Source organism: Triturus cristatus, chromosome 1_1, assembly GCF_964204655.1.
Source record: "Triturus cristatus chromosome 1_1, aTriCri1.1, whole genome shotgun sequence".
Lineage (NCBI taxonomy): Eukaryota > Metazoa > Chordata > Amphibia > Caudata > Salamandridae > Triturus > Triturus cristatus.
In genome coordinates, this window is record NC_140579.1 from 20118530 (window position 1) to 20145360 (window position 26831).

The following is a 26831-nucleotide window of genomic DNA, read 5'->3' on the forward strand; positions in this document are numbered from 1 at the left end:
TCCTGCGAGTCACTGACCTTATGTGCATTGAGAAAAACTGTTTACAGACAATAAATATAGTTGCGGATGTCATATTTTTGAGCCTTCAATGAATAAAGAACTTTGAAAGTCGCTGGAAACCACTTTCAAAGAAACAGTGTGATATAGATGAGTGCAAGTTTCAGTTTAAACATGCAGGGGTTCTGCATGTCTGCAGCAAATAGAAGCAATCTGTTAAACAGGAATGCATTGTCCCACTCAGGTAACTGCTTGTATTAAAAAAAACAAAAAACAAAACAACAACAAAAAAAAAAAAACAACCACAGATTTTGAATAATTTAAGTAATAGCATTAGGGTTCTCACAAATGATGGTGAACTGTAGGGCTGCGACAGACTCGGAAATGAAAATCCACCAGGACCTAAAATAGTCACAGTTTATGCAGCAAACAAAGAAAAACGCCACCTTTAGTGGCGGCCTCAGGTTTGTCAAACAGGGTGGCCACATATCTCTTAGCAGCTAGAATACTAGATGCAGCATTAAATGCTGAATGGTAGCTTGTACCTTAAATAAAGTATGTTATTTGGCCAGCAGGTGACCTGCTCTTACTTCACACCGTATACCGATCATATATAACCTGGATTCCCTTCCCAGTTACTGACGGATCCGTAGTGCTCCAGTATTTTTTCCACCATCACTGTGATCTGGGCAGAGAATGGGGTGCAGGGTACCAGTAAAAGAGCACAGAGGGAAAGCAAAGAGCCGAGACCGTGCATCAACATCATAAAATGCAAGTCTCCCTGTCTCGTAATCCAGGTAAACGCCAACAACTCGGGGGCTCACTTTTGGGCTTATGCGCGATGGAGGGGTGGTCAGAGCACCGTAAGACTTGCCATGCACCAAGAATATTGCCCAATATCCATCCTTGGGTGTGAGGGAACTCTTTGTTGTCCTGTTCACATTATCGTTGCAAACTCCTACAATCCAACGTGTCTTTTGTCCAACTTCCACTTCCCAATAATGCCTGCCTGAGCTGAAGCCTTCGCGTCCAAGGACAAAAGGATAATACAGAAATCTTCTAGGGCTATTGGGCAGTTTCTTGTTCCGCGCCCCACTCTTCACATTTTTCAGATCTTCAGACAGAATGAGAATGGGATGAGCAGTTTCAGGGTCTAAAATAACATCAACTAAAGAGAAAAAAATAAATTTAATTAGTGCTTGGCTATGCCATTCCTTTCAAGACAATCATGCTACTTCTAGGCAATCAGAATAACTTCACAATCAGCGTAGAAATAAATTCATTAGATTAAAACTTTTTAACTATATAAACTGAAAAAAAGACTCTACTTTAAAGTCCCAAGTCTAGCGATGTGTGTATGTAAAGCATGCTATATATTTCTTCAGTCTCCCTCTTTGATAGCCAGCTTGGAAAGAGAGCACTTACATACCATCCAAGGTGTTTTATTACGGAACTATCAATCCTTAAACTAAATGAGAATATATCACAGACCGTTCCCACGACCCTGGATTTTTCCAATGGTGGCCAAATATACCATTATGCTTACTTTTATATTAAAAACACAAATGTCTGTCTGCATTTGGATCCTTTCTAAACTGCCAAACATCAGGTGCACTGTACGTACCACAAATGAAACAATAGCCAATAATGACTATCTATATATACAGTAGTTGGGCTTTACAGTATAACAACTGTGACAATTGTCATTTAAACAAATGCACTTGCACTTTAGTTTTTATCCTAGCCCTTCTTAATAGTGATTTTAAATGGTGAGTTATGTTTCTTGTGGATCTATTTCGTGTTAATAAGACTGTATTTTGGAAAAAAAGGACTCCTTAGAATCTGGTGTACGGAATGTTTTTTTTTTGGTACCAATTCTATTTCGAGCACTATTGACAAGGAATTATATGTTTGTATCTTTTATGGTATTATAAACTGAAATAAAGATTTTATAATTTATTGAGTATATCATGCTGCAGAAATACCCAGATAAAAAAAAAAAAATCTCAGAACACAGCAGGTGTCCATCGAAGTAGTATGCCGAATGGGATGGGGTCGGCGATGACGAATGTTTAAAAGAAAATGGTTATAGTTGTTCTAACAGAGCCCATTCTTTTTTCTTTGCATGAGGGGTGAAGATCACAGCAGTCCTGGGAGGAAGCAACCCATTCAAAGCGGCCATCCAGCATCTGGACAAGGATGCACACTTGGATACTCTATTTTCTACTTCGATGGTTCAATAAAGATAAAGTTGAAGCATTTTCCCAATAGTGTCTTGCCTATTGTCTGAGCTCACTGTGGTCTGAGAAGTGTGGATCGTTGGGATGCCGCGGAATACCCAGCACTCCTAGATGTGGATGTACAACCAATAGCTAAGGGACAACGCCACTTCCAGCTAACTAGGACGCAATGTGGATGTTTAGAAGTGGTTAAGAATTATAGCTGGTTTATAGTAGGAATCTACAAGCTAATCGCAGACATAAGGCATTTTATGGTTTTATATTTTAAGAACTAAGGTTTTCATAAACGTATGTGTGGACAGTACTGAACTGAATGACAGGAAAATGAAGCCCTACAAACAGCCCTCTAAGACCGAGCTGCTGGTATGTCACAGAACCGACGGGTCCAAGCCACAATCTTTACTGATGGCATAGCCAATGCCAAGGTTCATCCAAACGTACTCTCCTTTGCCCTTCAAAGATACCCAGGGATTGCTCATAAATTCTGCTTGGCCCCTGAAAGGTGGACACAACAAACAGCTGCCCACCTGGCAGGGGCTTACAAGTAGCCTATCAGGCAGCAGATACTACAGGTACACACCCCATGCTAGATATTAAAGCTATTTTATAACAGCAAGCCATATTGGATAAGGTTTAGAAAAGAAATCTATATGACAGGGGAAAAGCCAGAGGATTTTTCTCCTCTGAAGGAACTTCGTGATAATTAGCTACAGCCTACTCAGTCAACCAAAGAATAAATCATAGATGGAAAAGAATAAATACATTCAAAAGGGCATCATGGTGGTAGGAAAATCAGGGACAATAGGGTCCGGTTCCTCACCCTGCTGGGGATGAGTAGGGTTACTTAAGAAGGGAGTCGAAATAGGTGTAAAAAAGAGACGCCGTGTACTGATGAATGTGGATTATCGGATTAGGTTTTTTTTTAGCCATGAAACATGTTTACAATTTTTGACTGAAAGGACTAACTCGTCCTAGTGTTTTTAGATACTGGGACATGATTAAATTGGCGTTGTCAATCTTAGGCATTGTTGATCTAAAGTGGGCATCCACAGCATCATAGATGTATGTGATGCTACTTACCAACTGATCAGGTGAAAAGTAGCATTGGATGATGGTAACAATATGTTCAACCCATTAAAGAGCACCACATGAAGTGTGGGTCAACGCCTAAAAACTATTCATATCCAGTGGGGTGTGTCAATTGAAACACCAGGTTAAAGGAATCCAGTACTAGGGATAAAGTATTAACTCTTCTACCTACAGCAGAAAGGAAACCATTAGAACAGTGGAAAGTGCCATATACTTCTGTACAACATGTTACTTCAGCCACCTATAGAGTAGCAGTTCTCCATGTACTAACATGGACTTGTTAAGGTGAAAAGACCACAATAAGATCCAGTCATCTGGCACCCCTTACCCCGCTTCTGATAACAGACTCCAGAGGTAGCATTGCCCATCCTAAACAAATCCTAAACATCCTGAAATCCTAAACAAATCCTAAACATCCTAAACTCATCCTCCTGGAACAAGGAAATCAGGTCAGCAGGGAGAAGCAGAGACAAGAAGAGACAGAGGCTACGAGGCCTGTTGAATACACTGGAATTAGTAGCCCTGGTAAAAGAACAGTCACACCAATCTCATCCAATATTGCATTTTAATACCCTCTAGCATCGCTATTCATCAAAGCCCATACTGCATTCCGGAGGCTTGTAGCAAGGCGGTCGACACAAAGATACTGCGAGAGCAGCATTATCAAATCATCTTGTAGTGCTTGGAGTTCATGGATTGTTTTGGCACCAAATCCCAATGGCAGTGTCAGCTTTTGTATTGTGGTCTAGAATGTAAATGAAGCAATACAATCTGACAACTCTCCAATGTCACTAGTCAATGACATGCTAGCACAACAATGCCCCAACCCGAAACCGGTCCTAGGACGCTTGTTTCCGGTCCAGGGAGGACCTGGCTTGGCAGCTCGGGCTGGACTGTTCCCATGAGGCACAGGGTCAGACTGATTTGTATATGTCCAGGTCTAAACTGGGGTGGCATGGTGAGCAAAAGAATTATGGATTTAACCCAGATCTCTTGACTGGGGGTGAACGGTTTGATTTGTTCTGCGTTCCGTCCATCGACTGTCTTTTCCACTCAATACTTTAGCACACTACCCAATGGAGATGGAAAGGTAGTGCCCAGAAGGACTACGTCACCGCGCAAGAACAATTATAATTAGATGTCAAGAAGCTCTGGGCAAGAAACTTTGGATTATGTTAAAGTACCTTGCCACTGCTATGTTAAAAAGTGTCTCTTCTCCTTCCAGTCTTTTCTCTGTCCCCTTTTCTTACTAAGAGAGTTAGACCAATTGCAGAAAGAACTCTAACCTCATGTAAAAACCAGGGAAAGAGGGAAGAATACGGAATTCTTTAGAAGCAGCATATGTTCAGTTCCATAATAGAAGGATAAAAAAATAATGTGACGATTGTTATTGAACGGTCACTAGCAAGACAAAGAGTTGCTTGGAATTCGATTCATTGTGCAGAATTGGTAGGTGATTTATCTGCATGTCAATGCAGTTTCTGACTTCCTGTTCTTGGTTCTAGGATAGCATCCTCTGCAGCAATAGAGCTGTAAACCCAATCTAGACTGACCAGTTGGAAACAACCACTATAGACAGACACAAGGACGTATCACTGCTCAGAGACCTCAAGGATTACATTGGAAAGTACTGTTTTCCAGAAAGGTCTCACTCCATTTTTAAGCCAAGCCCTGAAGGTGATGTTTTTCTTTGCATTCCATACTCTTTATTGGTGGTTCTTTACACTCGCTCTTTTCCTCATGTTACTGAATTTGCCACTCATTATTTGCCTCTGTGGCCTCTTTGGCATCGCACTCACTCTGTACCGCAGGAACCAAGTACACAAGACTGAAGAGCAGCAATTGGGGCGAAACAACTTTTGGGATGCTGGTCCTCTGGTTCAGGGAGGACCTGGCCTGGCAGTTCGGTCTGGACTGCTCCTATTGGAGCAAGGTCAAGACTGATTTGCATATGGCAGAGTCTAAACTGAAGTGGCATGGTGTGAAAAAGAGGGATGGGTTAGAATGCTACCCCAAGTGATTGCGAGTGGTTACACAAACTGCAAGCATTCCTCCCACAAGATTTTGTGTGCTCACACTCTCTACCTTGCCTCTTTGGCCTCACGCTCATCCGTTACACCTAGTTTGCTCCTTTAATCTAATCTCACTCTCTAGTGTTTCTGCCACCCTTACCTCTTCCTGCTTTGTCGTTCTCCCACTATTTTGCACCCTTCTCCTCCATCGGTGGCCTTTCCCACCTCCTCTTCCACGTCTGCTTCCCGCTGCACGCCAAATGTCTTCGCCCACTCTTAAGTTCCTCCCTCCCACTCTTACTGGAACATGGCTGCAGCGCAGATGCATACAGCAGGCTTCCCAAAGGTAACTTCATCAGGGCCTGTCCTCAGATCGCTGGTGCCCAGCACCAGGACCCTAGTCCTCCTACCACCACGCTACTCCACCACTACTCTCCTTGCCCTGAACCCGACACCTACCAGCTCTACTGCAGTCATGCTAGCTGACACAAAAACATTTTTCCCGCTACACCTGCCACTTCTACATCACCCCCTTTACAACTACCCCACCAAACACACATTACGCAAACGACCATGCACATCCGACACTCCTACTCTCCGTCCCCACCACTGTCTATCCTGACTCCTCCTCCACACCATCAATAAACATGCCACAGAAACCTGCAACCTGCTGCACTACCCCTCACTCGACCTGCTCGAAACCTGGCTCACTCCGATGTTGGGTCTCAACATCACCCAAAGATAGAAGATCAGAAGCCAGCACAGACCTAACTGAGTAGGAGGTGGGCTTGCTATCATCTTCAAAAAGAACATCCAATGTTTTAACCCCACTGCAAGCTCCAACAGCAACATAGAACACACACCTTTCAAACTCTACATCACCGTCAACTGCAACATAAGCGGCATCCTCAGTCACGGAGCTAATTCCAGGAATCACCAATTGTGGTTGTGCAGCTTGAACAGCCCTTGTTGGGATTGCTGTTATTGTTCCCATAACACCCATCACCTGGTCCAACCACGCCCTCGTTCACTTAGACCTACTCTTCCCAGACCAACGCAGGAATGCCATCGCCAAATCTGCACACGAATGGAAAAAGATCTCAGAAGAATCCTGGTCCATGGAGCTCCTACACCACTGACAGCAATACCTCAATGACCTCCCCAAATTAATCTCAAAGTTCAATGCCTGGATCACCTCTTATACAGACACCCCAGCCCACTCAAAACCACAAACCAACCCGAACCAGAGGACACGCAAGCTGGTACATAGAAAACCTCAGACGCACGAAATGCCACTGCAAGCAACTAGAACGCAGATGCGGGCACTGCCAGGGTGTCACCTACAGGTCCCTCAGATGCTACCACCAACAAATCAAAGTTACCAAACATTCTGCTGTCACAGACAGCATCATAAGTAGAGCAAACAGCACCAAGGAAATCTTTGCCATTGTGATAAGTCCCTGTCGAGCAGCAAGCTCCACCAGGGACATTCCTAGACAGGACCTCTGTACCCACTGTCCCTCTTCTTCAGCTGCAACATCACCAGCATCTACAACAACTTCAAGTGCCAACCAGACCCCTTCATCATTCCACCATCCTGCCGGTCACAACATAGATGACAATCCTGACGACCTGGCCCACCATTACCACCCAAGAGTCCACAGCAGCCATGCAATCCATAAAGTCTGGGGCACCCTCAGACCCATGCCTGCACCATGTCTTCACTAGAGGACTGGACCCCAATCTCACACAGCCCTCATCACAATACTGAACTACTCAATCAACACAGCCCCTTTCTAGGACACCACAGTTCTCCCTCTACTAAAGAAACCCTCAGCAGCCCCTAAGACAATAACCTACTACTAGTATTTTTTTCTGTTGCACTTCGTGGCTAGTCATGGAGAAAATCATAAACAAACATCTCATCACACAATTCAATGAAAACCATCTCCTCAACGCCATTAGATCAGCGATCAGACCCACCCACCCACAGCACTGACACCACTCTCATCACTACCACGGATGACATTCGAATGGACAAAGACACCCAGGCCCTCATCAGATTAGATCTGTGGGCCTCCATCGACAATCTCCCACCCCATCCTCATTCAATGTCTGCATGATGCCAGCATTCAAGGACCCGTGCTCCATTGGATGTGCTCATTTTGCACCGTCAGTGAGCCGGACTCCTTTCACCTTGGCTGCCGCTGCCATCTGCAGAGTACCACAAAGATTGCTGCTCAGTCCACACTGTTCAACGCACACAGCCCCACCTGTTCCCACGGAGTCTATTTGATATTGTACATGGATGACACCCACCTCATCTTTCCCGGCTACAACAATACACCAAACAACCAGACCAACTTTGCAGCATGCATGCCTGCAGTTGCCAGATGGATGAAAACCAACTGCTTCAAGCACAACACGGACAAGACGGACAGTCATCTTCGGAACCTTGGTGACAAGAGTAAACTCTAACCCACTCCCAACTCGGCCAACCATGCAAAGAACCTCAATATAGTAACTGACAACCAGATAAACGCAGTCTCTGACTTCTGTTTCTACACACTCAAGCTACTCAAGAAGATTTTCCAAGTGGCTTCCAACCAGCACTTGAAGAGTCCCCCAGGCCCTCAAGACGAGCAAGCTGCAATACACTCCATTTAGTCATCAAAGACAATTGACCGGAAAACTGCAGCCCATACAGAACTTAGCAGCCAAACTCACCCGCAAACTACCTTTGCACCCACATCGCCCCGAAGCTCTAAAACTGCTAATGGCTCCCAGTCTACTAATGGCCACACTTCAAAATCACCATGCGCACATACAAAGCGTGGCCTAACACCAAACCGACCTACCTCAACAATCATATCACTTTCCACAAACGTACCAGACAGTTCGGCTCAGCAGGATAGCTATTTGTACACCTCCCTTGCATACGCAGAACCAGATTTTTTTTTTTTTTTTTTTTTTTTTTAGAGTTTTATATAGCACGAACTACACCAGAGACATCGGGTATCAGAGCGCTTTACATGAGCACCAGTTTTGTTACACTAGGACACATTCATTTTTGTTAGGCACAGGGAGATTAAGTGATTTGCCCAGAATCACAGGATGTTGAGCGTCGTTGCCGAGACTCGAACCCTGTTTCCCAGCTTCGAGGTCGACCGCTCTAGCCGTAAGGCCACATCCTCTCCCAGTCGACCCTTCTCCTATCTAACAGGATGCAGCAGAACAGTTCCATGAGGCACGGGTAGACTCGTCACAGTTTGTAGCTTACATTATCAAAGTTGTAAACACAAGAAAATCATAGAGAGTAACAGTTTGTGTGGGTTTAAACAACACACAACAGCATACTATGGTAAATTCAACTAATCATAAGTGCAGTTTTACACTTCCCGCTGCCCGATGGGTCTCGCATAAAGGGATGCTGGGAACGTCAGAGGCCAACAGAGAGAAGACGTGGGGAGCACATTCAGTGAGGAGCCTCCTCCGGTACCTGTAAAGCTGCGGGCCCATCTCAACTCTGGCGGAAAAAAAAAAAACATAGACTTGTTAAGAACACACATGCAATTATCACAATGAAATATGTATATGTACTACTGAACAAACTTACCAACTTCAGCAGGAAATCTTTCTGTGGGAGGGGGGGAAAAAATGAAAATCTGTGATTATCTGCACTCTTCTACCAGCTGAATATTTATTGCTTTACTGGACAGTGATAGTTCGGTCAGTAATAGCGCTTAGAGACCTGTGGTGATTAGCGCTTTACAAATGCAACATAACATAATGTAAATAACTAGCGGCACAGAGTCGTCCTGACTGGATATTTTTCGTTATCTAACAACCTTTCCAAATATTAATATCTGGGCCTCTGATCTCGAGTTCTGCCCATGTGAGAACGTTTCCAAGCAAAGTACTATTCATATTCAGTTTTTGTGTTGAGAAAATGCTTTTTTAAGCCGCTGCTATAACAACTTTGATTTGTGCAATGTCGCCCAGCTTTTATCTATATGCAAACGCTACCGAGCCGGTTCATATGTGTTGTATTGTCACGATATATATTGGCTGTTACAAGACGTAGGAAGTAGTAGTAGAAATGTTATTGTTTACAGGGGAGGATTACGCCCGTTTCTATCCACTGTGTTTTTATACACTCATTTTAGCGACCAGTTTTTCTTTAACGATGTGCTTTTAACTTAGAGATGTCATTTTATGTAGCTTTTATGATACACTGTGTTTTTGAATAAAACTCAGTTGATTAGACAGTTCAGTCAGTGAATGAAACAAAAGCAATAACTTTCTTCTAGGAGAGTGCAAGATAACTCAGAGAATTTCTCCCTACAGACAACTAGTTTTATCTGCTGATCACAAGTTTTAAACTTAGCAAATCCAACTCACCCTTGGAACTATCGACAGTTGAGAAAATGAGTAACTTTACATTAGGTAGTTGAAAAAAAAAAAAAAAAGTTATGTACCTGCAAGGAAAATGCTACTTAGCCTGGTAAGCACCAGTTTGTAACATGCACTGCTGTAGTTTCACATACTTAGCATACTCTTGCCATTCAATGTTGGGCTCCAACATATTTTTTTCACAGAAGTCTTTCATGTCACAAGGTATAATGCACTTCCTCCTCTTACTGTACAATGTGTATAGGCACCATCTCCAGGTTAGATTTTTTTTTTTGCACAGCGGGCGAGTGTGTACAAATGGAGTATGAACAAACATTAAGATGTATATAAAATTCAATGTGATGTGGGAAATTATAAAAGTAAGATCTGCAACAAAAACACATGTTCCAGGAAGGAGGATGGGTGCATGTGAATCTACAGCACTTCACGCTATTAACACATGCTTACAGGGAAAATAGCATTTTCTGTTTGTAGCATGTGTGGCTTTAGATACATAGGCTTAGGGAAATAATAGCCACAACGGCAAAGCCACGTTCCATAAGAGAAACTGAAAGGGGTACGAAAGCATAGGCTCAAAGGATGGACCCATTAGTTTGGTGAGGACTAAACTGATATTCCACATAGGAACAAAGAGAGTCTTGGGAGGTATGACCCTTTTGAGGACCTACATAAAATGCTTTGACCACAAGAATTATCATCTGGATTTGGCAGCATCAAAGGCAAGATGGCGGCCGGACGCTCGGCTGTGTGAGCGTCTTCTCCTGGAGAAAAAACATTCTTTCCTTCTTTGAGACTATAAACCCCCCCCCCACCCCGGTGATAAAGGCAAAAAACTGAGAAAAAGGAAAAAAATGAAATATTGCTTGTTGTGCTGACGAGCTCTAAAAATTAATAAGTGCCAAGCTTAGGGGCTTGATACAATTACAAAACATCCTTACCAGCAAGCTGCTGCGGCTGTGGTGTGGTTCTTCCTTCCATTGCTCCGGATTCTCGCTACCACCCTCTGTGCGGAGGTATTCATTCGGGACAATGGCTCCAAAGCTACCGGCGAAGAATCCCCCAGCCAAGACGCGAGCATCAGTAGCGCGGACTGTCAGTCCTGTAGAGAACTTCAGTAAGGAGCTGCAGCTGGCGGCAGGAGAGGCTGATGGTAAACGGGCAGCGCTCGCTGCGACCGGCAACAAAAAACTAAGACAAACTCTGCCAGCACTATTCAAACTACAACCGGCCAGAACAAAGACATCGGCCTCAGTTGGGGTGGGGGTGGGGGGGGGGGGGGGGGGGGGGGGGGAAGAGGCCCAATTTGCTGTTGCTGTTTCAGTAAGCCCAACTCCTACTGCTGCTGCTCTGGTCTCTGCTGCGTGCAGGGATGAGATTCAGGTCCCTCTTCCTCTGGGCGTTCAATTTCACAAGCACAGCCCGTTTGGTCCATCGATCACCGGCGCTGCTAGCAGTGTACCCCCGGTTGGTTGCAATGGGGGCACTGCTTCGACCCCCGGTGTAGGGGCCAGCGAGCTCCAGGAAAAAAAATCTTTGCCGGGGAATGGAATTATGGGAGTTGTAGTTCCACAGGACATGAACATTGCTACTCCTTCTCAACATATGTCTGAAACTGTCCTAACTGCTACTCTTGCCAATGCACCGGACCAAGTGGTCTCTCTTAGGGCCAACAAATCTATATGGGAGCTTGAAGGGGCCGACAAATTTTATTCACTATCAGAACACACGGGGTCAACAGAGGACGATGACTTGGATAGGGAGCTGACAGATGAGTGATCCTGCCGATTGGCACTCTAATGAAGCGCCCAAGGATGAAACCTTATCCCGTGGCCCTCGCACGGTCCGTAAGGCCTCAAAATCGAAAGATCAAGGGATCTTTTTGTCAAGTAAGGACCCGGGATCACTTGGATCAATGGCCTGGGACTATTCCTTCTCTACCCAGCCAGGCCTAGTGGATGATGCCTTAGCTCTGGGTGGTACACTGGCTGATCCTCTTCAGGCCCCTCCTGGCGAGATAACACTTTCAATCATTTATCAGTCCATCATGGCTCACCGCGAAGAAACACGTCAGGAAAGCGCTCGCACAAGGGGCATGTCGTAGGATGCAAAATTCAATACGCAGAATTGCCAAAACTTGCTCTGACATTCCTGCCAGAACTTTCGAAGCAGAGGAAAGAATCTCCACTTTGGAGGATGAGGTTGCAACCCAGAAGGGTCAGACCGATCTTATTAAAGCACAAAAAGACGACATACTTTGGAAGCTAACTGACCTTGAAAATAGGGCTAGGCGAAACAATCTGAGGATCCTAGGGATTCCTGAAGGTATGGAGGGGTCAGACGACAGGCAGTTCATCGTGGAACTTTTCTCCAAGGGTTTCCTAGATGTAAAGCAGTGGGACTGGCAGCTGGAAATACAGCGTGCGCATCGCTTTCCTTTCAAACAGAGACAAAAATCCGGCCAGGCTGAAGATAAGCCCCGTGCAATATTAATCTGTTTGAATAATTTCTTGGCTAGAGAGTTCATTTTTGATCTAGCTAGGCTCGACAGAAAAAGAGCAGGGAAAGGTTGCGAATTTTTCGCTAGACCAGATTTTAGCCCAGCAACTGTTGAGCGGAGGTGGCAGCTTCGCCAACTAATAGCTCCGTTTCAAATGAAGGGTGCTCAGGCTTTTTTGCTCTTTCCCTCAAAACTGAATGTAATTTATCAGGGCCAGACTAAATTCTTTTTCTCCGAAATTCAGGCAAAGGAGTTTCTAAATTCTGTATAGTCAAGCATGCTTTTGTCTTATCTTTCCAGGGGGGCCCTAGATTTAAAAGAGGGGTGTTTAGCCTATTGATCGGAGCACTTGCTCCTCTTACTAAATTGTTATTTTTTATTGTATGATTTACAAATGGCTTAAACATTCAGGTGTTGTATAAAGTTGGGGTAAAGGATCCGGGGGGGGGAGGAGCCGACACAAGTCCTTGTGATGGGATGAGGTGGTTAAGTCCTGTTGCCTTATAGGGGGGTTTAGGGGTTGGGTGGAGGTGGGCGTGGGAGGGGTTTCTTTGGGATTAAGGGAGGGGTTGGAGCTAGTGGTGAGGTTAAGGGGGGCACCGCCGGGGGGGGGGGGGGGGGGGTGGAAGGTTTTTGTTTCATGTTATAGTCGTGGCACTGCTTTTTGTAGGTTTGGTGCTATGTTAAAATTTTTAATTTGGATTGTGATTAAAAGGAATTTTGGTATGCATCGGAGATTAGCTCTACTTTCGAGATCAAATGGGGGTGGATAATTTGCGATTGAATTCATGGAATATATGTGGTCTAAACAATGGTAAAAAACTGGCCCTTTTTGCTAAAATCATTCATACTATGCAATTGGACGTCGTATGTTTACAAGAGACACACATTCCGTGGGGGAAACGGGACAGTTTGAAAGTTCCTGGCTACGATTTAATTGCTTGCTCTCGGCAGATGGCCATGATTAGAGGGGTGGCCATTTTATTGAAACAAGGGGTTGGGGTTTGTAAAAAGGCTCTAGAGGATAGTTTAGGCAGATGGGCCATAGTCGAATTAGTGCTGGACAATAGACCTCTAACCATCTGTACAATATATGGCTCTAATATGGACGACTCTGAAGTCCTAAAATATCTAAATATAGAATTAGCAGCATGGCCTCAACCAATGATTGTGTGTGGGGATATGAATATCAACTTGCCCGGAAACTTGGATTTAGTAGGGGTTCAAAAGTATTCTGGTAGGAAACCTAAGGTTTTTAAGGCCCTTCAGACTTTAGTTCAAGAACATGGATTGATCGATGTCTGCTATAGGCATAATAAAGATAAAGATGGGTATACATATTTCTCTGCCCCCCCACAATAAAATGGTCCGGTTGGATTATTTTTTTATGTCCAATCAGGTGGTAGAGGCATCTTCCATTTCTATTTGTTCAAGAACTTTATCTGAACACAACCCACTCATAGCCTTATATCCGCTGCTCCGCCTGGCCAGACCTCCCAGGGCGTGGACATTTGAAAGAAACGTATTATTGAACCAGGCTTACTTGGAACACATGAGAAAGGGGTTACCAGAATTTTTAAATATTAATAGGGGCACAGCCTCCGATAGTATAGTGTGGGACACACTTAAGGCTTCAGTGTGCAGCAAGACCAAGAGCTTTGCAGCCTTCCGACTGAAGACCACACAGGAGAAGATTAAGAGACGTTTTGAGGAGCTTAGTTCGGCAGAGATGGAACCAACACGCAATATCAAGGAAGGCCGCAACATAGATCAAAGTCAGCAGAGGGTTGCTATAACTAAGGCTAAACTCTTGGAGTTCTTTGGGCAGGACCTGGCCTCTAAGTTCATTAATATCGTGCAACGATGTATGAGTTTGGGGAAAATTCGGGCAGAATTCTCGCTAAGAGGCTCCAACAGAAAAGTGTGTCAAATCGTATCACCAGAATCCAGGATCCGCACGGCAATGTTCAGGACACCCAAGAGGCGGTTATGGATGTCTTTCAGAGGTTTTATACTTCGCTTTATATGGATGATAAGGTTAACTCTCCAACCCAGTCTATGTTTGAGGGCTTTTTTTTTCAGAATATTGATACCTCAAAAGTCATAATGGGACAGAATGAAGTTCTCTCTGCCCCAATCACCTGGGAGGAGGTTGAGCTGGCAATAAAATCTTTCGCCAGACGCTATTCCTCTAGAATTCTATAGGGTATTTTGCGCGGAGATCTGCCAGGACATCTTATCAATTTTTAGGGCAGCACAGAGGGGGACTATTCCGAACTCTTGGCGCCAAACTACGATCGTTCTTTTCAAGAAAAAAGATAAGCCCTAATTAAATCCTTCATCTTTTCGACCTATTTCTCTAATCAATACTGATAGCAAAATCTATTCTAAAATCCTATCTTCTAGACTAGCGGCGGTTATTACCCCGCTAGTCTCTATACGCCAGCATGGGTTTATCCCGGGCAGGGACACGGTCGACCATGTTCGGCGAGTAATTGCCCTATTGGACTGGGCCAAGGTTACCAGTGCTCCCCTCAAGGTGATCCTGTTGGACGCCGAGAAAGCGTTTGACAGGGTCTCCTGGGGTTTTTTATGGGCAGTGCTTTGCTGGAAGGGTTTCAGCGCTGAATTTATTCAGGCTGTCAAGGCATTGTATTTTTCCCCAGCTGCTACACTCCGCATCTCTGGTCAGGAGTCAGGGTCTTTTGATATTAGTAGGGGTACAAGGCAGGGGTGTCCTTGTTCACCCCTGCTCTTTGCCTTGTATATCGACCCATTTCTTAGCAAAATCGAAAAGGATCCAAATATCTGGCCGATTAGGATTGAAACTACTGAATATAAGTTACTGGCCTATGCGGACGACATTGTTGTTCTAACCAGAGATGTTAGCTCGGCCTTTCCAGCTTTAAAAACTCTTGCAGAACAATTTGGCCATTTATCAGGGTATAAGCTGAACGTCTCTAAAACGCAGGTAGTCCAATCAACCGCAATGTGTCCCTCTACCGTTCCTGTGGTTTCATCTGCACCTTTCTTTATACGGCCGCTGTAACTTACTTAAGATGTTGGTCCTCCCAAAATTGCTCTATTTTTTTTTAGAACTAATGCCCTAGAGCTCTCGCAAAAGAGTCTTGTTAAGGCCGAAAGGATCTGTTACAGGTTCCTCTGGGGGTATTGTCGCTCACGAAGGGCAGCCAAGTGGATGTGTCTTCCTAGGGATCGGGGAGGCTGGGCGGTCCCTAATCTCTTGCTTCAACATTTAGGTTTACTGTTGCTGGGAGATAGGGCAGAGGTTCCGCTTTCTAATAGACCTACAATCTACGAGATAGTTTGGGTGAGGCCGCTAAGGGTATATTCACTTGTATTCTGGAGCCAAGTTATTTTAAGAAAACCAGGTTCAAGGTCATAGCTACCATGTTTTCAGTTTGGCGGAAAATTCGCCATAAATGGTCAATTTCGAAAATTAATTTGTATACGCCTTTCAAAGCCGCCCGGCTTCTCCCCTCTATTTTTCAGGATCAGGCTATCTTTAGATGGCAGCTATTAGGCATGAATTATATAGGCGATCTAAGTTTGAGGGCAAATGGCCTCTTTTTCTTTCTTAAAGGACAAATTTCATCTGAACACTCATGACTTTTTCAAATACCTTCAGATCAGAAGCTTTATTGATAAACGCCTATATGAAACCCCTATAGTGTTTGAAAAGGTCATTATATTTGAGTTGAGTCAAAGAAGGGCTAGAATTGGGACAATATATCAACATATGCTATCCGGGCTTTCGGATGACATTGATCTTCAAAACTCTTAAGTTGGAGACTAAATTGGGTAAGACTGGGGTGGACATAAGGTCAGCTTTGGATTTTGCAAGCTACGTCTTAGTATCTGGAAGCTTACGGACCCAAAGTTATATGGCAATGTTCGACCTATATTACACACCGGCAAAAACTGCAAAGTGGGGAGCCTGGAAGGGTGACTCCTGTTCTAGGTGCGGCCTTCAAGCTGCAGATGCTATACATATGTTTCATTCTTGTCCAAATTTGAGGGAATTTCTCCATGATGTGGAGTGCTTTTTAAATTCGGTACTGAATATCCTGGTCATTATCTCTCCAGAGTGGGTAATGATTGGGTGTGTAGATACAGAGATAGCTGAAGGAACGATTTATGTCTCTGCATTTTTGTTTGTAGCAATGTCTATGATTCGGTTGTGCATTACCTCTCAATGGCTAAGCCCTGAAGCCCCCATGTTTTTTAATTGGAGAGCCAGGATTCTGGCTCTGTTCAATTTGGAGTCTGCAGTGTCCTTATTAAGGGGAAGGAGGAGGCGGGAGCTCGCTGTTAAGATCTGGCTCCCTTTAGAGGAATGGTCAAAGTAATGATGTTCTACCATCGATAAATAATACTATGCCTACAATTTTATTCCTCCACTTCTTGGTTGATCTCTCACTAGCTCTTATTTTGGTCTAATATGTTGTATAAATATTAGTCAATTATGTTTGATGTCTTTTATTCCCTAATGGTACCCCTGTATGTATTGATCTATGTTTGTATTTTCTTATGTCAGCCGGTTTTTTCATTTTACTCTAAATAATGTGTTGTGCTCATACCTCTCAAAATAAATAAAAAAAATTTAAAAAGGAAATCATCCTCCTCCTGGCTGTCATGCATGTTAACCTTGTGGGAGGCAAAAGACACACAGATGGACGGAATGCGAGAAAATCAAACATTCACCCCCAGTCAATAGATCTGTGTGAAATCCGTTGTTCTTTTGCTCACCATGCCAGCCCAGTTTAGACCCAGCCATATGCAAATCAGTCTTGACCCTGTGCCTCACAGTCCAGCCCGAACTACCAAGCCAGATCCTCACTGGACGGAAACAAGCTTCCTGGGACCGGAAACAAGATTACTGGGACCGTTTTTGGGGCATCAGCCCTCATCATCCAGGTTAGCTTGAATCCAGTGATTCAGTGAGCCCGGGAAACTTGTGGGAGGCTGCAGCCCTCTGGATTACCTCATGATATGCTCTAGTGAAGGGATACTCAAGGTACAGCTCGGGGGGGGGGCGCATGCAGCCCTCCTGACCTTTAATTGCGGCCCCCTGGTGAACAGCAGCACTGGGCTGCCCCCATTCTGAAGTCAATGCCATTAGTGAACCAAGAGGGGAGTCATTTGTCAGGTGCACCTTGTGTGTATCCTTGGTTGTTATACAATCGGAACAACATTATAGTTTATTAGATAAAACACAAGAGAAGGTTTTGTACAGCACACATCCTGAACTTGTATATTTTAAGGGGCTCTAATGTGGTAATTAAGAAATCTGAGGCCTAGTGAAATTAACCAATTGCCTAGGATCGCACAATTTCATCAAGTGGGGAAGCCAAGACTGATACCAGGTTTAGTGGTTTCACATTTTGCAATTCAGCCACCAGATGAGTTCTCTTTCCCATTTTACATTAGAAGTTAATGCTTTGACTTTAATTCCTGGTGCGTGAGAATGGAGTGTTGGTGGCAGACAGAAGTCACATGAAGGCTCAGTTTATTGTCCACAACATGCACCTGCAATTCAAAAGGTAAGGAATCCACAGGCAGATGTATCCATCAGACGTTTTGTGCATGTGGGCTGGAGGATGGAGGCAGGTCCGAGGTCTGAATCCCACAACAAAGCATCTTTTCCAAAAATCATCACTGGTCATGTCGATGTTCAGCTTGAAATAGTTCGACTCATCCAGTTGGCCACACTGATCATGCAGGCATTGAATGTGTTTCTTGTGTTGGGGATTTGTCAGACAGACGGTATAAATTGGGTGTGGTCAGCGTTGGAGAGGATGTTGGTGCCCTGGGAGCAGATGACATTGGCCTGTGGCGCTCATGTATATGTGGAAGAAAGTGGGGTTGAGTGAGGAGCCTTGAGGTACTCGGACGATGAATTACCAGACCTCAAAGGAGTAAGGCGACAGGCTGATCAAGTTCTTCCAGAATATGCAACTCCATTAGCGGGAGGTCCCTTAAATCAGGGCCTGTGCAGTCGTCTCATCAGGATCTGGTTGGAGACTGCGTCAAACGCCACTGAAGTCGAGTCAGGTGAGAACTGCAGTTTCTCCTCGGTCTAGGATCATTGGATGCCATCTGTTGCTGGGGTGAGAACGGTCACTGTGCTATAGTTGGGTCTGAATCCAGAATGCGTAGTGTTGAGGAGTTGGTGGTGAAAAGGCGCTCAGTGAAGAGTCCGTTGACTGATCTTGGCTGGGTATGCTAGGATGGAAATCTATAGTTCGCTAGCATGGCCTGGTCCGAGGGCTTCAATAGGGCGTGGACAGCTGCATGCTTCCAGGCTTCGGGGAATGAGGCTTTGCCGATGGACGTATTCAGGATGTAGGGGAGGACTTTGCCTAAGGGTTTGACTCCTTTGTTGAAGGCGTGGTGGGGGCAGAGACCATATCGAGCCTGGAGAATATATAGGTCTCATCTGAGCAGCTCTCAGAGGAGCTTGCTGTACACTTTTTTTTTTATCTTTGCAGTTGCATCACAATTTAGAACCCTACAAGATAAGTTAACAACCCTTTCAGACTTTAACCCTGTGGAGCCCAATTAGATTATTGAGCAAATCTGGAAATAGGGCATGTCCACAGTATAGAAATTGTTAGTAATCAACTCGTCTGACACCCTGAGAAAGCTGAAGTAAAAACAGGAGCAGGAGTTTGGAGGGCTGGAGGATAACGTTTGGGAGGAGGCAAATACTTGGCTCCAGTGTGCTGGCGAACTCCCAATACTATTTAAATACCTTCTTAGTACACTTCCACACAACTTAGCTTGGGCGGCGGAGCAGAGTGCGCTCTGACTACGAACTGCTTACGGTGTGTTCCGGCCCATGGTACATTCCTCCACTCAATATGGAGTTGCCCAATTATTTTTCAATACTGGGAACATGTGCATCAGACGGGCAGAGGAGGGTGGTTTAGAGTTTTGGGACTCAATCACCATCCATGGACCTCAATGTGGCATTGCTAAGCATTATGGTATGTCACAAATGCATCAGATAGGCCCAACTACTACTGGCAATGGGCTTCTTGAGAGCCAAAAAAAGGATACTGCATGCCATTGGAGGAGGTAGCAAGGGGGAGGGCTTCACTTTCTGCAAGTGGGCAAGAGGTATAGATCACTGTGCCTAGGCAAAGGAAGCCACTTAAAAGGCAATAGGCTCTTCGGAGAAAATAAGAAAACTCGGGGACCATGGGAGGAGAACTCACACACAAAAGTGGATTGTTTTGTCCAAGGTGCTGGAATTATATTCACCAAAAGGGGATAGGTTATATTAATAAATTATCTCTGACAATATCTTTACGAAATTGTAAGGCTGATACTGTTGAAAATGGAATTTTTTTTAAAACAAGCATTGGCAAAACCAATAGGTCTCGTCTATGAGATCTATTGGCTTTGTCAATTTTATTTTAGCCATAATGTACAGCAGTATGCATCTGTTCTTGGCATGTATAGCTGCAGAGCCACACACTTAGGATAGATCGTCATCTGGTGTTGGGCTCGGATGCTTGCAGGCTGTTGTCTTCGGAAGAAGTCTTTGGTCACGAGATAGGTGACTCCTCCCTTGGACTACAGTGCACATGGGCATCCACTCCATCCTCAGATTGTTTTTCGCCATGATGGGAAATAATGGAGTTTGTAAAAATAAAGAAAGGATGTCCATGTGTAATGTCTAAGTAAGACGATGCTGGAACAGATACAGGTCCCGGGGAGGTGGGTGGGCGTGTGTGGCTCTGCCGCTCTACATGCCAAGAACAGATGCATACTGGTAAGTAGCATATTCCGTTCGAGGCATATGAGCTGCAGATCACACACTTAGGATAGACTATATAGCAGTGTCTCCCCTAGCGGTGGTCACCTGTATCAGTTGCAGCAGTTTGGAATAAAGTTTTAAGGACAGCCTGACCCACAGAAGCTTGTTGTTTGGCTTGCACGTCAACACAATAGTGTTTAGTGAAGGTGTGTGTTGAAGACCATGTGGCTGCCTTACAAATATCTTCTAAGGGGATGTTTCCTAGGAATGCCATGGAAGCCCCTATTTTGCGTGTGGAATGCGCTCTAGGGGGAACTGTTAGAGTGCGTTTAGCCTTGTGGTAGCATATTTAGATACATTTAACTATCCACCTGGTTATTCCGGATTTGGAAATGGGGTTGCCTTTATGTGGTGGAGAGAAAGCAACAAACAATTGTTTGGTTTTGCGGAATGGTTTGGTTCTGTCAATGTAGTAAAGTAGGGCTCTTTTAACATCTAATGTATGAAGAGCTCTTTCAGCTAATGAGTCTGGATTTGGGAAGAACACTGGTAGCTCGACTGATTGGTTAAGATGGAACGGAGAAATGACTTTGGATAGGAATTTAGGATTTGTTCTAAGAACCACTTTGTTACGGTGTAGCTGTAGGAATGGTTCTTGTATGGTTAAAGCCTGGATCTCACTTACCCTTCTAAGGGCTGTGATAGCAATAAGGAACGCTACTTTCCATGTAAGGAACTGTTGTTCGCATTTATGCAGAGGTTCAAATGTGGGACCCATGAGCCTTGTGAGAACAATATTTAGGTTCCACACTCGAGAGGGTGGTAATCTGGGAGGAATAATCCTTTTAAGACCTTCCATGAAGGCTTTGATCGCTGGTACTCTAAATAATGACAAGTGTTGTCAATTTTGTAAGTAGGCAGCTAATGCTGCTAGGTGAAGACGTATGGATGAGTACGCTAAATTACATCTTTGCAAGTGTAGTAAGTAGCAAATGAGGTTCTGGATGGATGCATCCAGTGGACGTATATCATTGTTAGTGCAGTAAATGGCATATCTTTTCCATTTTGCAGCGTAGTAGGCTCTAGTAGTAGGTCGTCTGGCCTCTTTTATAATATTCATGCAGTCTGGTGGTAGGTTGAGGTAACCGAACTCTAGGACTTCAGGAGCCAGATCACTAGGTTCAGTTGATGTGGATCTGGGTGTCTGATTTCTCCATGGTTCTGGGTTAATAAGGACGGGGAGAGGCGCAGTTTTTGGTGTGGAACTAGAGAGAGTTCCAGCAGTGTTGTGTTGACGCGCCCATGTGGGAGCTATTAGTATCAGCTTGAGAGACTGTTGCCCGAGTTTGCGTACCATGAATGGAATGAGTGGGAGAGGCGGAAAAGCGTACGCAAATCTGCCTGACCAGTTCATCCATATCGCATTGCCCTTCGACTGTGGGTGGGGAAACCTGGCGGCGAAGGTTGGGCATTTTGCGTTTTCGTGTGTGGCGAACAGGTCTATGTCTGGTTGGCCCCATTTTTGGAAGAATGGGAGTAGGACTTTTGGGTGTAGTTCCCATTCGTGGATCTGTTGGGTTTGTCGACTCAACAGGTCGGCAATCTGATCGTGAACTCCTGGAAGTTGTTCTGCTAGCAGGTATGTTCTGGGGAATGGCCCATCTCCAAATGTTCTGTGCGAGCTGGGACAGCTGGAGAGAATGTGTGCCTCCTTGTTTTTGTATGTAATACACGGCTGTCATGTTGTCCGTCCGGACGAGGACATTTTTGTTCTGGAGATGTAATTGGAATGATTTTAGTGCTAGGAATACTGCCAGTAGCTCCAGGTAATTGATATGGAGCCCTTTCTGTTGAGTGGTCCATGTGTCCCAAGTGGTGTGTGTTACGAGATGGGCTCCCCATCCTGTGAGAGATGTGTCGGTTGTCAGCACTATTTGTGGAAGAGGCTCTAAGAACGGCCGGCCTTTGGAAAGGTTTATGGTGTTCCACCATTTTAGAGAGCGATGTGAGCGGCTGTCCACCAACACCAGATCTGCCAGTTGTCCGTGAGCCTGATTCCACTGACGTGCTAGACATTCTTGCAGGGGACGCATTTGAAGTCTTGCATAAGGCACAATGAAGATGCATGACGCCGTCATGCCTATGAGTTGCACAAACACTCTTGCTGGAAGAGTGTTGGGTTTGAAATGTTTCGAGGAGAGCTGGTATTTTGGCTCTCCTGGCTGGGCTCGGATATGCTCGGGCTTTGGAGGTATTTATGGTGGCTCCCAGATATTGATGGATGTGGGAGGGTTGGAGATGAGATTTGGGATAGTTTATTGTGAATCCCAAGTTGTGTAAGATTTGACTAGTTTGGTGAGTGTGTAGGATGCACTTGTTGAATGAATTGGCTTTTATGAGCCAATCGTCTAGATATGGGAAGACATGAATTTGTTGTCTCCTGAGATGCGCCGCTACTACTGCTAGGCATTTGGTGAATACTCTGGGCGCAGTTGTTACCCCGAATGGAAGGACTGTAAACTGATAGTGTTGTTCGTCCACCACAAATCTTAGATACTTCCTGTGAGCAGGATGCATGGGGATGTGAAAATAGGCGTCCATGAGGTCTAATGTGGCAAGGAAATCGCCTTGTTGTAGTAGTGGGAGTACTTGAAGAGTGATCATATGGAAATGATCTGAGTTTATGTACTGATTTAGGAGTCTGAGGTCCAGTATTGGTCTGCGCGTCTCGTCCTTCTTGGGGATTAGGAAGTACAGTGAGTATACCCCTGTACCCTGATGTTGTAAGGGAACTGGTTCTATTGCGTGTTTTTGCAGCAATGAAAGCACCTCTTGTTTGAGGAGCGTAAGATGGTCTGGTGACATACAGCGTTGCTTGGGTAGAATGTGTGGGGGGTAGTGGTGAGTTCCAGGCAGTAACCATACTGGATAATTTGTCTTACCCCACTTGTCTGTTGTGATGGAGTTCCAGACAGGTAGGAACTGTTTGAGTCTTCCCCCGACTGGAGTGGAATGGTCTGGGGGGAGTGGAGGGGAGTTGAGGAAATTCACTGTTTTGTGGCGGGGGAGGTACGAGTGTTGGTACTGCCTCGACCTCGTCCCTTGGTGTTGTTTCCTCTATATCCTCCTCTAAAATATCCTCTACTGGGGGAGGTTTGTGTAGAGGGTTTGAATGTGGAGGAGGTGTCTGCTCCAATGTTTTTGGAGGCTCCTCTGTAAAAGGAGCGTCGAAAGGAGCCACGTGGTTGGGGAGACTGCAATGCTCCCATGGATTTGGCAGTCTCTGTGTCTTTTTTCAATTTCTCAAGTGCAGAGTCTACTGCTGGTCCAAACAGTTGTTCCTGATTAAATGGTTGGCTAAGTATGGTAGTTTGTACCTCTGGCTTGAAGCCTGAAATACGTAGCCATGCATGGCGTCCAAGGAGTACACTTTTATTTATTGCCCTAGAGGCAGTGTCTGCGGCGTCAAGTGCACATTTAATTGAGGCATTGGAGATAAGTTTTCCCTCTTGTATAAAGTCATTTGCCTGGGCCTTTTATTGGTCTGGTAGGTGTTGTATCAGGTCTTCTAACTGATCATAGTGAGCCCTATCGTAGCGTGCTAATAGGGCTTGAGTGTTGGCGATACGCCAATGATTAGCGGCTTGTGCTGCTAGTCTTTTGCCTGATGCCTCGAATAGTTTGGATTCCTTGCCGGGGGGCGGTGTATCTCCTGTAGTTTGGGAGTTGGCACATTTCCTTGCGTTGGAAACGACCAGGGAATCCAGAGGGAGCTGCCCTTTGATGTAACAAGGGTCTTCTGGGGCAGGTCTATATTTTTTCTCAATTCTTGGGTTGAGTACCCTGGCCCATACAGGGTCTTTAAACACCTCTGTGGTGTGTTTTATGACACCTTTAATCATGGGTAAAATTTGAACTGACTTTTGAGACTGTTCAAAGGTGTCTAAGAGGAAGTCTTCCTCGGGTGCATCGGAGTGCATGGTGAAGCCATGGTAAAGTGCTGCTCTGTGCACTAGTTGTCCAAACCCCAGGTGGTCACCTGGAGGTGATGGTTTGGAGGGATATGGTGTAGGGTCAGGCATATCTGGGAGAGGGTATGCCCAGTCGTCCAATGGTACGGTATCTGGATTTGTGAATGGAGTATTAAGATCGTCCGGATCACCTGGATCACCCCCGCCCCCTAGGTCATCATCATCATCCTGTGGGGGTGGCGTATGTGATGGAGATGGTAGAGGTAGTGGTGGTGTAGGCAGAGGGGGTGGGGTAGGAGGTGGAACAGGAGAGGAAGGAGGAATTGGGGATGTTGCAGAGTCCTTCTTCTTTATAGGAACTGGGGCAGGTGTTGTATCCGGTTTCCGTTTCCTACAAGGTACAGCAGTGACCGGTCCAGTTTTTGGATTAATATAGATCCTTTTTTGTGTTGGATCTGGGTGGAAAAGTTCTTGGTCTTGAGGAACAGACTTTGGCGCCGATTTTTTCGGTTCCGATCAAGGTTTTGGGTGATCGGTAGAGTCTTTGGCTTTAGGAGGTGTATTATAGTCCTTAGCCGGTAGTTCGGCGCCGATGAAGGTTTCGGCGCCGATGAAGGTTTTGGTGCCGAAGTTCAGTCTTTAGGCTTGGGAGCTTTCGGTGCCGGCTTGTCTATGGGCCTCGGTGTTTTCGGTGCCGAAGGTGCCGGAGCCGGTTTCGGTGCCGAGAGGTCTTGTGTCTTCGGTGCCGATGGCACAATGATATGTGATTTGCTCGGGCCCGAGCCAGTGGAAGGCTTGTGTTTCTTCGGAGCCGAGCCCGAAGGCGGGGCTTCTGAAGGGTGTTTTCGGTCTCGACTGGGGCCAGCTGGCGAAGTCTTGACCAATGCCTTTGGTTTTGGAGAGGTAGGGGGCAGTATTACTCACGCGTTGCCCCGGAGTAATGGGGTCTTCTGCTTCTGAGATAACTTGAAGTTCCTCGGAATCTTCTTCGGGGACATCGGGACCCTCATCGAAGATGTTCTCTGGTTCCGGGGCTGGTCTGTGTGCCAGGATATGGCGTAGAGCTCTGCGATCCCGAATGGTCTTTTTGGATCGAAATGCGGCGCAGGCTGGACAGCTGGACTCGTTGTGATCCGGCGAGAGGCACAGGTTGCAGACCTTATGATGGTCACTGTGTGGGAATTTTGCTCCACACTGGGGGCATTTTTTAAACGGCGTCCTTTCCATGAGCCGTAGGCCTTACGGCGCGGATAGGTCCAATCGCCCGCGTCGACGTCCGGAACCGGTCCGATGAATCCGATGTCGAGTGAAGGTGCCTCGATGTAGTTTTAGAAAAAAAAGTTTTTTGCTTCGAAAGCTTGTTTTTTGAAGTTTTCTACTGGAGTGGAAAAGTTACATCCGAACCCGATGGCGGAAAAAAACAATCTGAGGATGGAGTGGATGCCCATGCGCACTGTAGTCCAAGGGAGGAGTCACCTATCTCGTGACCAAAGACTTCTTCCGAAGACAACAACAAACTGCAAGCATCCGAGCCCAACACCAGATGGCGATCTATCCTAAGTGTGTGATCTGCAGCTCATATGCCTCGAACCAAGCATTTGCAATAGGTCTCGCATTTACGCAAGATTAAGCTATTGGCATAGTAAATGACAATGCGTTTTAATGCGGTTTCAAAAACCAAAACATAAATAAAAGGCAGTCATTAACAATGCCAATAGCTCAAACTCGCGTAAATGCGAGACCTGTTGCATTGCAAATGCTTGTTCTAATACATGTTTTTACAGAACTTCATTAAACTTAGCACATAAACATGTAATTTAACTACGCTTCCCTCATGCGGTATACCTACCTCTCATTCCTTTTTTTACAGTCCGATTTGGAAGAGAGGATCGAGGTCTGCCCAAGACACATAAAAGAGAGAGGGTAGCTTTATTATGGCAATTCACCTTGTAAATTAAGGTGGAGTGTCAGCTTCTCAAAAAAAAATGCAAATGCACTCGCAGACCATTGGCTGGCTGTCGCCCACTCTGCTTTTCACTGGTGAGCAATGTGTGCACTCCCGGAACATTTGTTCCCCATTTCCCAGCATTGCCCGTGTCCTTTCCTGACGACTCCCGTTTTGGTTTGTTTCCGGCTGCTCTCACCGTTATTCTTACACTGTGAGTTTTCAATCTCCGCAGCACGGAGACACTCGACACCTTGCCACGGGGTCTGCTAGGGTACTACTCACAGAGTACCAACCAAGGGAAAGAACCCGTAGGCTAACACTTCTGGGGCGGCATGGTCGTCTCTTCTGGGGCAGCAGCTGGAGAACCCTTCCGGGATAGGCGAACCTTCTTCTTCGGGGCAGTCATTCTTGCTGGCCAATCACAGGATTGATGGCGAACTATAGTCACCAAGGCCTGACCAGTATATGTACGTAGCCTGTCAATCACTGTAAACTCGCTTTTCCTTTCACCGCCCCTTGCCTTCACTTCTTGAACTTGGTATAAGTAGAAAGGAAAGCTGAGCCAATCTGATTTTACGGTCTTCTGGTGGGATGCGCAAGGTAAGATCGGCACTTAATGCTCAATTTGAGACGGGTTGTCCTGTGATAGCTGCTGAATGGTAAACCATTATGGTAATGTGTGTTCATCAGTGACATACGTATATGGAAACTGTCCAGTGTGAGGGCTAACAGTGGACTTGAACGCTCGTGTGTTTTTCTTTCTGTGTGGCTGTGAAGTAATGTGCAGCATTGTCCTTAGGGGAATGTAGCGAAGCTGAGGGGCAGGTTTCGGGAACGACTGTACACCACACACAGATTTGGGGTGTTTCAGTTGTATT

At 45.4% G+C, this 26831-nt stretch overlaps 1 protein-coding gene across 2 annotated transcripts in view; it reads right to left on the bottom strand.

Annotated features, from left to right (window-relative positions):
* Positions 1-302: 302 nt before the first annotated feature.
* The window catches only part of LOC146869173 (E3 ubiquitin-protein ligase TRIM39-like), a 68028-nt gene continuing 41499 nt past the window's right edge, over positions 303-26831 (bottom strand). For both annotated transcript variants that reach the window (XM_085641510.1, XM_085641589.1), the window contains exons 8-10: positions 8955-8975; positions 8838-8864; positions 303-1165 (exon numbers count right to left, since the gene is read on the bottom strand). In XM_085641510.1, the coding sequence (XP_085497636.1) occupies positions 633-1165; positions 8838-8864; positions 8955-8975 (581 nt within the window). In that variant the 3' untranslated portion in view covers positions 303-632. The remainder of the gene's footprint in view (positions 1166-8837; positions 8865-8954; positions 8976-26831) is intronic.